Source organism: Atractosteus spatula, chromosome 5 (assembly GCF_055471065.1).
Source record: "Atractosteus spatula isolate fAtrSpa1 chromosome 5, fAtrSpa1.hap1, whole genome shotgun sequence".
Taxonomy (NCBI): domain Eukaryota; kingdom Metazoa; phylum Chordata; class Actinopteri; order Semionotiformes; family Lepisosteidae; genus Atractosteus; species Atractosteus spatula.
The window spans coordinates 53,344,281-53,358,735 of NC_142710.1; the positions used below are offsets into that span (position 1 = coordinate 53,344,281).

General features: G+C 37.7%; 1 protein-coding gene across 1 annotated transcript in view; it reads right to left on the bottom strand.

Annotated features, from left to right (window-relative positions):
* Nucleotides 1-14,455, bottom strand: part of itpr1b (inositol 1,4,5-trisphosphate receptor, type 1b) — a 138,279-nt gene that overhangs the window by 13,408 nt on the left and 110,416 nt on the right. Inside the window, exons 52-58 of the mRNA XM_088916338.1 lie at nucleotides 13,421-13,543; nucleotides 8,411-8,586; nucleotides 7,415-7,579; nucleotides 6,523-6,712; nucleotides 5,524-5,613; nucleotides 3,861-4,000; nucleotides 1,932-2,097 (exon numbers count right to left, since the gene is read on the bottom strand). Coding sequence (XP_088772464.1) covers nucleotides 1,932-2,097; nucleotides 3,861-4,000; nucleotides 5,524-5,613; nucleotides 6,523-6,712; nucleotides 7,415-7,579; nucleotides 8,411-8,586; nucleotides 13,421-13,543 — 1,050 coding nt within the window. The remainder of the gene's footprint in view (nucleotides 1-1,931; nucleotides 2,098-3,860; nucleotides 4,001-5,523; nucleotides 5,614-6,522; nucleotides 6,713-7,414; nucleotides 7,580-8,410; nucleotides 8,587-13,420; nucleotides 13,544-14,455) is intronic.

The following is a 14,455-nucleotide window of genomic DNA, read 5'->3' on the forward strand; positions in this document are numbered from 1 at the left end:
CTCCAAACACTAATAGGAAATGGTAACCACAGAATCCCTAATTCTGCTTGGCTCTTTGAACTTTCGTCTTCGGTCTTTGACCAAAACTCACATGTAAAACACCCTCAAAATGTTGCTGATCATGATCATTTCAGAAGGCCCCAAACCCAGAGAAACAGCACATCAACTCAGTTGATTATGATTGCCTCTGTAGAGATTTGAGGAATCCAACTACATAATCTCATTCCCCCTTTCAGAACTTCAAACAATCATTCAACAACATGATATCTGGGTAAGGACATCATAGGGCAGAAGCTGAAAGATACTACGCAAGCAGAAGGAAACCATGTTTCTGAGGCAATAATGACTCATATAAGCCACACAAAATCTAATGTTCTCTCATACAAAAAGATGTGAGAGATGTTGCCAAAATTGTCCTTTCCCACCTATTAGCATATCCCACTAAGTTAAGACGTGACTTTCGGGATTCCTTCAGACGCCTCCTCAGTTTGCTTTTATGTTCACTCCTGCTTTATTGAGAAAAAACACATGCATTTCTAATATGATATTTTTGTTATCACAGTCTCAGTCAAGGACAGCTAGTAGGAAACGACGGCTCTATGCGCAACATTTTGGCATTTAGACGTTTCATTTTTCTGATCTGAAAATTCATGTGTGCTTGTCTTACAGAAAGATGACATCAATGATGTTTAACAGAAAATAATAATAATCAATCAGTGACTAAAGAAAACACAAATAATCTACGTAATTTATGGAGAAAAGCTCTTAGCAGGACCATCTAAATAGATTAATTATATGCCCAGTATACACCTGTGAAGTCAAAGTTTGACTTTACAAATGTGAAACTGAATTAGAAATCTCACTTTATGCATGCGATAGGAATTCGAATTCCGCTTCGGAAATTGAGAGTTAATCCTCACATTGTCATAATTCCTAGCTACAGCTTGCTCCTGAAACAGTATAATGTAGATATCCGTTTCCAGCAAAAGATTAAACATATACTACAGAACCCCCCTTCCTAATCAATCAGTTGTCAGGTTTTGTCAATCTACACATTCAAAAACCTTTATTTAAAAGAAACAGCCAAATGCTGTATATACTGTGTACGTGGTCTCCAGACTAGTCTCAGCTGTGATTTCTCAGCAGTGAGGATAACAACTGAATGGTAACAGGAAGAACTCCTCCAACACAATGGTGACTAACCATTCCAGGAAGAGGGGGTGGTTTGGTCCCTGGCTATCGCCAACGAGGCTAATATTAACACTTGAAAAAATTAACTTTCTGTTGCAAGCCAGCTGCACAATATGCTGCAAGAGTGCTTTGTCGTGCAACTGGACATATGGTACTTCTCCATGTTCATCCGTCATTTGGGTTGCCTGCAGTCATTTAGTCCAGAACAATGTAACAGAAGCATGTCTCTTTGTAATGTGCACTAAAGCTAGTTTGTAAAACTGAATGCAATCATTTCATTTTCCAACATTTGTGAAGCTAGGCATTTTTTTAACTCAAATTCACTGGATCGCAAAGCTACTATATGTGAAAACCCTGAACTTCCACCCATCCATCGATTTTGAAACTGATTTTTCCAGTTCACGTTCGTGGGGGAGCTGGAGTCTATCTCGTCAAGCAACAAGGCAGGTTACAACCTGGTCTGTGAGACAGACACAGTCATGCACACCCTCACACAAGGGCCAGTTTTCCCAATCAGCCAATTAACAGTATATTTTTGGACTGTGGGAGGAAACTGGAGCACTTAGAGAACAAAACATGCAAACCCAGGGAGAACATGCAAACTCCACCCAGACAGCCCAGGTCTAGAACAAAATCCACAGATTTACCCTTGTTTAGCGAGGATGTTTTCTGTGATCTAAAACCAAAACACAGGACCACATTAGCATTACAATAATGCAAGTGTTTATTCAAAACCTTACCACAAATAAAGCAGGTTGTCTTCAGGACTTCCTCTTTTTTCTGTTTCTCACTCCTGAGATCGGCGAAGGTGTCAATGATGACTCCAAAGATCAGGTTGAGGACAATGATAATGACCATGAAGAAGAACAGGAGGTCATAGATCACACGGGCAGCAAAGAGAGGCTCCTGCCAAAGTAAAATCGAGCATGAGAGACCTGGGAACAGCATGCCACAGACACCGTACTATCACTATTGGGAGACAGACAGCCTGTCAGAGAAACTCTACTATCTACTATTGTCTAAGCAGTCATTTTTTTCATTTTTGAGGTCCTCTACAACATGCAACACATGTGACATCTCTCTTACGAGGGCATGTTGCATACAAGCTGATTAACAGACCTATTTTTTTTTTTACACAGTAACCTTTTCCCAACAGTTGCCATTCTTGCACTCACAGCTACTGTATAACGCTTACTTTTTGTATTAAGCAACAAGGTTACACAGAATACATAATTCCCATGGTTGATAAAGCATTGGCAATGGAGAAATTTACACCTAGAAAGCAAAAGGAATAGCCATTGTTTCTGAAGCAAGCTTCTCAAGATGTAAAAAAAACCCTGAAAAAAAAACTATTTCTTGACATGACGATTATTCTAAGAGAATTTCAAACCAAGCAGTCTTACATTACATTTTTAAATATTTCTGAAAAACAGAAATGTTGGGAGGAATTTATTTTTATAGTCCTTATATATCCATATTTCCTAAATGAGTAATAATGGGTTCTTAAATGAAAGTATTTTACAGAGGTTTGCAAACTTTTGTCATTAACTTAAATCTTTTTTCAAATTCAAATATAAGATATCATTGAAACCATACCCCCATTGCAAAAGCAAATTAATTGTATTTTGTTTTTTCAACCTTCAAGAGACCAGTTTCACAACACATAACAAGTTTTTGCATTTTAATAAGTCGGGACAGACAAAGGATACTATTGCTAAATCAGTCTATGGGGAAAAGGAGCTCAAAGCCCCATGTGTTAATATTCAATTCTCTTTAAGGACAAGTATGCACCAAAACAGGCCTTGCATCACTTAAAATTCAAGACTCGCTGAAAAGAAACCAGCTTCTTAGAAAAAGAAAGGTTTCACATTTCTTTGGTAAACCATATTGACATCTCTGTTCTGAATTCAACATTTACTGATTTGCATTAAAAGCACCAACTACAGTAAAGGCGGCCTTTTTGTGATTTCCCCACTAGCAGAATTCAGTAACAATGGAAATCTCAAGCAACATCTGAAAAGGTACTTTTTTCAACCTGCAAAAACATTTATGCAACACGACAGCCGATTATTTTTTATTGGAAATGCTTCACTGTTTTTTTTTTAGAGCTTATGACATTTTTGTGCATGACTCGGTCATTTTTGGCAATGCGTTCTGCATCTCCGCTGTTAATCTTGAAACGGTTTTAAAATGTAGTGAATTGGGGCACAACTCTTACATCGGCCGGCAAGATGAAATAAAAGAGCAGAAGCCTGCAAATTGCACGAACAATATCACATTTCATTAAGGTCAAAAGAACGAAGAGTAAACACAAAACAAAACCTGAGATTAACGTTGGTGGCTTACTCAATGGTTTTTCTAGGCTCTACACTCAAAGATGTGGGGTTAACAGACCAAAAGTGAAGTGAGTCGGACAGTCAGCTCAAATTTTGGTGCTGGAATCCAAAACAGCAGAAATCATAAATAAGAAGTCTTGACCGAAATGGTTCACTTCAAGAACCAACTGATTCATCAGGCCAGGACTTAGGTTTGCCAGAAGATCTACTATATATGTTCTTCCTGTCACCCATCACAGACCATCATATTTGACAGCCCTACAACCTGGTGGCACTAAAAAGACTCTCCAAATTCTTTTAAAACAACGAAAGGGAAATTGTTCCCTCCAATACCTCCTTGGATGGCTTGCGGAGCACGTCCCCCACACCGCCCCCACTCCTCAGCCCGTGGCTCAGCACAGTGACGATGCACATCAGCAAGGACTCGCAGGTCCGCTCCTTGTCTTCGAACACCGTCGACTCTGTACTGTGAGCTGAAAATGACATTAATAACATGTTTTTAATGAGGAATAACTTGACTTCTAGGTGTTAAGCATTGTTCACAAGATAACATTTATATACTGTAAATATAGTATGTGTGCAAAAACTTACAGACACATGCGCATATGTAAAGTGATAAATGAGTGAAAGTGATGGCCAACTGACTTCTACCCAGGGTTCACTGTTCAGTTCAGTTGTAGAACGTTCAGAGTCTAGGAGAACATGACAAACTAGAGCCCTCTGACTTTTTTCTTTTGAAGCCGTGCATAGTGCTGGTGTGCTGATTAATGCCATCTGACTTTGCTTTGGGGAAAGAGATCTTGGTAAAAAAAAAGAGCTTGTAAAACCTGGAAAGATGCTTTGATGAAGCAAAGATTTTTTTTTCTGAGGTGAGACAGCTAGGTAAATAGACATCCAAAGATTTATAGAGGAGAGTCTTTGTAAGAGTTTAGACGAGACTCCAAAAAGAATGTGTGTTTTATTTGGCCTTTTCTTCCTCTCTATTGACTAAATTATATAGTCCTTCACTCTTTTAAATGAAACTACTTAATGATGGCAGCAGTGAAAATTCTTCTATTCTCCTGTTTCACTTCCTACATGAGAGATATACCATATATATACATATTCCATACATTTTTACATATACTTTATACTTTATACAGTACAAACACACACTTGCATTCTGCACAAATGAAAGTAACATAGTATTTAGTAGAACAGATAACTATACATGCCAAATAAAAACTACAGGACTTTTGAAACTCACAAATTGGTTCCATTTGAAAATTATTTACCTTTGTCTGTCAGGTAAGGCAAATCACACGATTGTATAATTTAATCCAAGAACTATGCTTCTGAAGCCCGTAGATTAGAATCTCCTACAGCACTAGTTAAGACATTCAGAATTCATGAACTGCAACTATTTAAGAACAAATACATCAGAGTAATAGTTAAAAAAAAATAAGCGTTGGCTTCGAAAGATCACTCTGGATGGAGAGTTTTGACTGCTTGGCTAAACACTTGAAGCTACTTGGTTTTTGACAGTTTGGGGTTATTTTTTGGGGCTTTGCACAGCTAGTTGGAAAATTTGAGTCAGCCCGACCTGAACTTTAATCCCGTCTCTGAAGAGGTGAAAAGCTGGCGCCAAATGGCATTAACCTTCTGGCTTAATTCTGCTGGTTCACCCACAAGGTCCGCTGTGGTAGTTTCTTTTCTGACTGGGAAACCTGGCTTTTAAAATCTTGTGCTTCCCTAATTATATCTGATCCCATGACAGCCATGTTTATGGATTAAGAGCTCAGAATCTTAAAGATGGAAAAGTCAGGAAACTACACATATAAGCAGCTATCAAGTTGTAAAAAATCAGAAATGACCAGTATTAAAAAAAATACTCTAATACATTTCCAACAGAAACGATTACAGAAGAAACTGTAGTTCACGAAGTGCAAACATTCGCGCAAGAGGAACAAAAATCTAAATACTTCTGTTTGCATGAAAGCCACACACAGGTTCTTACCTTCGATAGGCTGAGCTGAACAGTTTTCACCACTGTCTGGCCGACAGACTCCTGAAGACAGAAACTCCCCTGCCATACTGGCTCCACTTTCTGTAAATTAGCAATTACAGATCTGTCAGAGTCTGAGGATCACCTTTTAAAAGCTCAAACAGAAATTAAACCTGCAAAGAAACCGTTTGCAAGCATGTTACAGGTGGAAGTACATTACCCAGATTCAATCTTTTAAGTAGCTACAATACTAGTTGAATCCAGATTTGTAACTCAGTTTATAACAATGTCTTGCTGCGAGAATGAAACTTTATACATGAAGTTTATAACGATTCTTGCTATGTGAATGAAACTTAATTTATATATACTTTATGCTGGATGTAATATTCAAGGTGCTCACAGAATTAAATATTCATGAATGTAGTGGAGGAATTAACCTTTTAAAGGCAACTGTAAGCAGAGTTCATATGAAGTATGGAACCCATGACAACCAGAACAACATACAGTGTTTCAGAAGCACATTTTAATTCATACACAACAGTCCTGAATTCCTGCCAAGAATGACTGGTTGAGAATAAGAAATCTCTCTCATATAATGCACGGATACACTCAATGTCAACTGGTCTTGAACTGGTCCTCATGCTTTGATATACGGAGGTCGACTATCGAGCACAAAGCAATCAAAGTTTCAAAACTCAATCATGTTATGGATAGTTGTATGTGCAAGCTGCAAAAAAAAAGTAGGAAGTTAAATCAACACTGCAATGAAAACATGAAAAAAAAACATTTTAGCTATGAAAGTCTTCTTCAGGTACGTGAAGACACCACAGCCGAAATTTGTTTTTGCTTGTTTTTTACCTATTTGCAGCATGGGATGAATCTGTATTGAGATATGTTGCAATTCATTAGATCATCATATGACTTCTTACACATTAATGAGATGCGTGTTAAGAGGGTGGGGTGTGATATTCAACGGGAAGTATGATACATGCTCTGTCAAGAGCCTTTTACCTAGTGTTTTGTTTGGTATCCTATCGACCTCCAGGATGAAATCATCTTTGAAGAAGATGTACCCAACAATGGAGAAGAGATAGACGAGGATGAGAGCGAGCACAGCGGTCAGGATAATTGAACGGCCATTACGCGTCACACTCTTAATGACATTAAGCAGTGTCTCTTCTCTATAAACCAAATCAAAAAGCTGGGGAAGGGAAAGAAAGAATCTGATTGTAGACAGCAGCATTCTCAAACAATTCTACAATTGTAAAGTCTTTTTTCAACCTTCTGCTTAAGAGAAATAAAACGGTATTGTAACAGATCATCTGCTAACAACCTAAAGTGCAATCCCATGGTATTATATTTATTCAACAACTTAAGGCGATAAAAACTTAAAGTGATCAGGTAACGTTACTTTCTATGCTTTAGCTTTAAAAGAATCGTTTTTAATGTTGGTCACTTGGGACCTGATCATCATGAGGTGTTGAATGTAATATCAATCACTATAGTCTAACCCTACATCAATCATCCTAAACTAAACTGTCTTAAAATAATTATCATTTCCAGCACAAATCTGGAAGGTTAAATATTAACCTTTGTCATACTGCAGAGATTAAGACAAAAGCAAAAGAGGAAGCTTGTGTGGTTAAAGACAGAAAGTAACAACTCAAACCCGAGATTCACAAAAATAGCACTTTATAGATGAGACTTATAGAGATGCTCTTCTGTGCTGTCTTAAGCAAGAAATATTATTATATCATGTAAAATCAATTTTAAAATAAAAAGCAAATAAAACTGACCCCCCACCCCTGACCTCATTTTTATTTGCCAATGTGGCAAGAAGACTGCAGGTCACCTAAGAAATGAATTTTTCTTCTATTGATTTTATTTATTTCTGCTCACTCACCAGCAGGCTGTAGAAGAACACATGGACAAACACCCCCAGGCTACAGATAATCAGGTACAGAAGATGATAGAGGAACTCCATGTCCAGGATCATAGCTTTATACCCACGGGTGAAAGTTCCACGATTTCCCACAAAACTCATCAAGAAGATAATTTTATTGCAAACCTGGGGAAGGGAAATACATTTAAAAAAAAACAAAAAACAGGAAGGATCAAAGTTCATAACTTTGCACTGACTAACTATTCTTAAAATCTGGTGCTTTAGACGAGAGATGGACTGCTTTGTGGTTGCAAAAAAGGTGTACGGGTTTTACAGGTGTGGTTACATTATGACAAAGTTAAATTTGTCAAACTGCCAAACTAGATCAATTATGTCATTGAGGCCATAAGTCAAACCAAATGCTGAATGAAGATCCTTTGAAGAATAATTCTGACTGCTCAGATCTACTTACTAAAAGGGTGAAAATACATTATTTTTAAACATGAGGTAACAAAAGTCAAATGCACAACCCAGCCCCATTTTATGTTTTTTTTTATCGAAGTTTGATCATCTAAATTATTTTAAACAAGTTCATAACTACCAACAATGCAGTGTGGCTCTAACTACAAGACTAGATGCTTCTTATGATAATCTATAAAATCTTGCTCTTAAGTGACAAAAGTTTGTGTTACCACACAGCGCTGACACCAATATTGCCTACACTGCCAGAATTATGACATATCTGACACTAAACCATGAACACCAGACCATTTTATGTGTGCATAAAGATATTGAAAGCCTACATGTTTTTATGGTCCTTTTTGCTTTGATCATTTAAAAAGCATCATTTTGAGGAAATGGACAAATAAGGACAGGAATTAAATGTCGGATTAGTCACCCCAAATCCTAACCTTAACGAGTAACAATACACAAAGAAAACTACCAGAGATGCAACGTTTAAGCAGACAAAGTAAAGACATAAGCAGATGGAATTAAATTAAGATCAAGCTTTCTTACATTGAAAGCACCAAGCAGGAACAGAGTTGGCTCCAGACCGACTGAAAATATCAGCCTCAGGATGGTGGAGGCAATCAGAGCTCTTATTCCATGAGGCTGGGGTAGTGCAATCACTATGGCCAGAGACACAAACATTCCCATCCACAGAAGGGCTGACAAGTGTGGCTCAAGTGTACCTGCAAAGCAAATACCAGCTGAAACCTTCAACGTCAGAGTGCATCTTCACTGTTCATTGAAACATTTCTTTTGTGATAAAAAATAACCTGCACAAATACATACGTTTTAAGAAAATATTTACAAAGTACAAATATGCTCATCTTTGAGAAGCAATGCAACTCAACAAGCAAACATCTTTAACATACTAAGAAAATGTCAGACATTTATAGTGCAAAATATCCTTTTAATGCAAATGGAGCTGGCAAACCATACTACAAGAATTAAATTAGTCCTTGAGGGACCTGCAAAAAATCATTCCAAAAAAGGAGGTCAATAATGAACCTGTGCAACGGCCATGATGGGAATTATTTTAACACATTGGATGGGACTTCTCCAATCAGTGTAATCACACAAAATACAAAGGTTATATAACGCAAGAAAACAGTGACATACTTGTGTATTTTGTACTGTACCTCCATGGAGATAAATATGAACCCACCTCATGTTCATTTAATCCATCAGTAAATCTCAGATTAATATCAACAGATTGAATTTAATAGGTTGCGAGGAACTCTTTAGATATCACATTTTCAAATTAGGGGTAAAAAAAAACATTAAGCATTAAGCTTGAAATAAAGCCTGTTTCTTAAAGCAGGAGATCTTTCAGGGGCACAGGGATGGAAAATGTGTGCATTTTCTGAACTGGGTCAATTTGTGCAAGACAAACAGGAGGACCACAGCTGTTTACAGACAACCTGCCCTTTTTTTGATTAAGTCACATAACAGGTGCCAGTTATGTAGCTGTGGTACTAAAAATACCCCACGCTTTTGAAAGATTAATGAAAAATTCTGAGGGAGCGACCATAAGTTATAGAGTGTTTAAGTCGAGATGTCTCGATCTTAAAATGCTACTCTGACAATCTTTCCCTTTTCCACAGGGCGCACTGACTCATGGAAAGGAAAAAAGAACCTTGAGCTTTTGTAGCTATTAAGAAATGCCACTACAGTTCTAAAAAATAAATTATTTTTGCCAAGACAAAAAAGGCATAGGGGCTTTGTGAAAAAGATGGCCCAACTGACGCCTGAAGAGTGACTGAAAAGCAAAGACGCTACAATTCTCGGATGAGAGAGGAGGTGGGGAGATTCCATTACATGTTCAATGATTCGGGAACATGGGAGCTTTAAAGCAGTCATGTCATACATGTTAAATACACATTTCTCACATTTTGATACTCTGTTTAGTTTGACCTACTTAAGAGTGATTTCTTATCAAACACTTCTATCAACACATTGCTCTGTGCTTCAATAAAGGGTGGAGGAACCATCCAACAATAACCTGTGAGAAGAACGAGACCAAACGTATTTGGTTTTACACGTGACTTACCGTGCTTGGCAAGAGTTTGTATTATCTGTTGTGGAAGTGGTTTTCTGTGCTGCCTCACATCTGCTATGTTATATATGAAATTTGTGTTCCTATGGAAGCGTACATAAAAGACGTGAGGGAACGTCTCAAAAGCCTTAAGAACGGTCTTTTCATTCTGAAGGATTTTAAAACCAAATCACAATCTCAAATAAGTAGTTCCTGAAGTGTCAATTTTGATTTACTGTTGAGAATGAACAACAGTGTTTAGGAATTTAGTGTAAAAACACTGCATGTTTGCACATGCAACTCAAAGGCACTGGCAAGAAACAGTTTGGTGCATAGCGGCAAGCTACTGCAAATCGCTATTGCAAAGAACTTGCAGGCATAGAAAACCTTTAAAAAATATATGACTTATATTTAAATTGTAGTTTGAAGAATTAAGTCACAGAAAACTCAGGAGCAAAGACAGGACAGATGATTTCATGAAGCACTGTGGGTGTTGCAGATGCTGATTCAAAAAGAACTTTCCAGTCACGTCTTTATGGGGTTCCTGGATAATAAACTGCTATCTAACAAATAAGCACAGCTGCCTGGATGTGCTTGTCCCACTTATAACAGGCCATGTTTTTCCCATAAATCTGACGGGGTAAAATGTGGAGACTGCATTTTAAAAGTTTAAAGGTAAAAGGTGAGACATTTTAAAAGAAATTTTAAGAAACATAAAAAATATTCCCATTTCTTTTATCTGTGGACAAACACTCGTGCTCAAGTCACTTTTAATTTTACAAAAAGCAGTGATTAAAAGCTCAGTGGAGAGAATTTATTTTTTAGGCGGATTTAAAATACTTACACATAACAATGGAATACAACAATACTTAAAACTGTTGCAATTTTTTCATATAATCACAAAAAGTGATTTATGTACATCAACACACAACTACTATGGTAAGGCCAGATTTTCATATTCAGTGCTGCAATGAAAGCGTCCTGATCTGAACTTTTCCTGGAGCAATACTGTCTTTAACAAGAGGATGTCTAAAGCTTGGGTTTCAGCAAAGCTCTGACATTTTTGGAGACAGATGAAAGTTCCTTGTTCAGAGCAAACAATTTTTTCCTTACACAGAGGAAGTACAGACAAAAGCGACTGCGCTGCTTGACCCCAAGTGAGAACAATTGAAAGTTTATGTGAATCACAATATAGGGTTTATTCCTCCATCTACATATGCTAACAAAGGAATACTTCATTGCACTGGTCACACAGACTATGACTGTTGCTGCTTCTTCATTTGGGAAAATGCCCTATTATTCAGGTATAAGAAACAAAATGCTTTGGGTTTGTAACGCAGATCAAAACATGAACAATCATACTGAAGCTTATAGCTTAAGCTAGCTTTGCAATACTGGTGCACTACAGGCTACCAGGTTTAAATGTGCATCTGAAACCAAGAGACAGAGATGCCTTTCCTTATTTTCAAGTATAAAAGCAGTGGATATTTAGTTCAGGTATCCTTTAAAAGATTAGAAACTTTCAACATTTACCTGTATCTTCAAAGAAACTTGGCACAAATCTAGATGCATCAAAATAAACCTCAAGTAGGCTGAGACCTTTATTTTCAAAAGGTCATGTTAATGCTTGATATGAAATTGTGAAATGTGATATCTGTCCGAATTTAGAGGCCTAAAAAAAGCCAGTAAGGGCTTTAAACCCCGCAAGGAGCAGAGGAAGGGGAATTCAAGACCATCACCTGATCTACACATGCAGTAGGAGAGGAAAATTCTGCTAAACAGAACTGATGTGTAATATTGAAACTGTCTCAGAGTGAAATTTCATATTTGAAACAAAAGGTGACTGGTTTAAACACCTGCCCCAAGCAAATGTACTAAAACCCTTCTTCTCACATTTCAGGAATAAAAGTGATATCAGTATTCCTCAGTTTATTGTCTGTTACAGAATTTAATTATGTGTCGGGAAAAATAAACGTTTGGTCTCCAATGTTAACAGCCAGTGCATCTTTCCTTTGCATTTTTTTATGTAGGAGAAGATGTAATTACATGAAGATTCCAAATTCAAAAGACTCCTTACAACCAAGGAGCCTAAAGCACTAAAATATACCGATGTGTTGAAAAGGAAGACTGCATGTTAATTTGATAGAAAATAATAACACTGACACAGCACACTTCAAATTAAAATCTTTGAAATGTAAATGCTCAGCTCTTTTGGTATCCATAACCAGGTCAAGCAGTCAAAATGAAAACTAATTAGACACTGTTACTTGTGACATTTACCCAGGTATTCATTAATAAGGAGCAAACGTTTGCATGTTTTAAATGTACTAGTACTTGTGTAAAAAGTAGATAATACTGACAGAGAGTACAGGTTCTTCATTAAGAGGGAGTACTTTGTGGGCCACAATGACTGGTGGATATAAAGAGCAAAACATTTTTAATGCAGTTAAATGATTTTTAATACAAAAGTAACTTGTGTTACACAGTCTGAAAGTTTAGGCTTTGTTGATTTTAACTTTGTCACAGGGTCAGGGTATTAAGAACCAGTGTTATTAAGACATGAAAAGCTTTGCGCGTTCCTCTATTTTTTGCATAGCTATGGATTAATGGCATTTCTGATGCAGCAAAACATTATTATTATTATCAATTCATTAGGTTGGTGTCTTTATGTTTCAGGGTTCCATTTGGGACTGTATAAACCCTGGCACTCACTTATGTGCTTCGGTTAGGTAGTAGGTTAGCATTAAGGTAAAGTACGTTGCTCATGGGAACGACAGTGTCCTTAGCCTGAATTTGAACCCAGGGCCTTCCAAGCAGGATTTCAGGACACTACCTCTTAAGGTCACACTGCCACTGCACGTGAAAGTGCAGAAGTGCTTACATGCAGTTACAATTCAGCTTTCTAGTTAGCATGCTGGAATGTTCCCTAAAACTCACTGATGCGTATTGTTTGTACTTTAGAATAAAGCCCAAATCAACCAAGCATCCCACAGGTTTCCTGTTCTTCAACGGGTTTGTAAAGCATGTAATTGAAAAGGCACTTCTTAGCACTTTTGCTTACTTACTCCCCCTTCTTTTGTAGAAGCTCTTGAAAAGTTAGATATAAAACACATAAATAACTGGCTTCTTTGTTCTGCCAACGAGGAAGCTGCTGTGGAAGAAGTCATATAAAGGTGAGAGAGATGAAAATTACTGAAGTGGAGGATTTGTTTCTACACATCCTGCTGAGGCTTATGTATATTTAAAAAAAACCCCAGAAATATCAGATAAAACACAGAATGATCTGTCAGCTCTGCAACTCGAGGGGAAAGATTTGTGTTCCTGAAAAACAAACCCCCCCCCAAAAGTATTTTGGGAAGGCCATTTCCAGCAGAAAAAGTGAAACCACTCATTTCAGACAAATCCTTACCACAATAGGTTTCTTTTTCAAAGAGTCAAACCCAGTATATCTGGGCACTTGACAAGAATTTCTTAGGTCCACTCACCTCCCCGGATTCCCTCCAGAGGATAGAAGAAAGCAACCAGCAGGTTCATGAGCACAGCCAGGTTGAAGGAGATGCTGCTCCAGAAGGACATATTGCGGGAGCACCAGTAGAGCACAGGCTGGGCTGTGGAGAAGAAGACAACACAACCCCAGACTCTTCACGCGCCATCTGACTGGGAACCTCACGGCCACATGTGTCATCACACTAACCATCACACCCTGGCCTGTAAAAGCCTTATGGAGCTGAACTCTTTACTTTGTATGCTCCGTAGAACAAGAAACGGATTCTGTTTAAGAGGGGGGAAAAAGGAGGAAATAATTTCTCCCTTTCCTCCTGGTTCTTGGTCCTCGCAAAGACTCAGGTGGTAAAATGGGCCTCAAGGAACCCAAACGTGACCAACAGTCTGCAAACAAACATCTTCAATTTCTTAGATTAAATACTAATTGGGCTGTGTGCATCTTACACTTGAAGAGAGAAGCTTTCAAGGCCTCCAAACCTAATTTACACAACTCTGCTCTGTTAACTTTGCAGCTGTACTCCACCCATAAGTCTCCAATTTAAAACAATTACAGCAAAATAAGACTCTTTAAGGCAGCATTAATTTTTAGGTGAAGTGTTAAACTGGATTTGTTTCCTTGAGCTATAAACTGCAATTAGAGATTTTAGATTTCTGTTAGCTGGTAAAGTATTCGGTTTAACGGATGCTATTTTGAAAGCACACTTTGGTTTGGTTTTAAAGGAAAAGAGGAAATAAGTGAGGGGTTTTTTCTTCTTCTAAACACAGGCAACACTCTCAAGTCTTTACATAGCACAGAGAGACTGCAACTGCACTTCTCAATTCTGATTCATATAGATAACTGTAATCATGTGTCTGGCACACAGACCTCAGCAGCACATAGTGTAATTCCCCTGGCAGAACAACTGCCTTAGACAATCCCATTCAGAAAAAAGTATGCCAAACCATACAATAGTTTAGGATGGCTCAAAAGCATTTACCAGGTAATGAATTCTTAGGAATACTTAGTGATGGAAAAA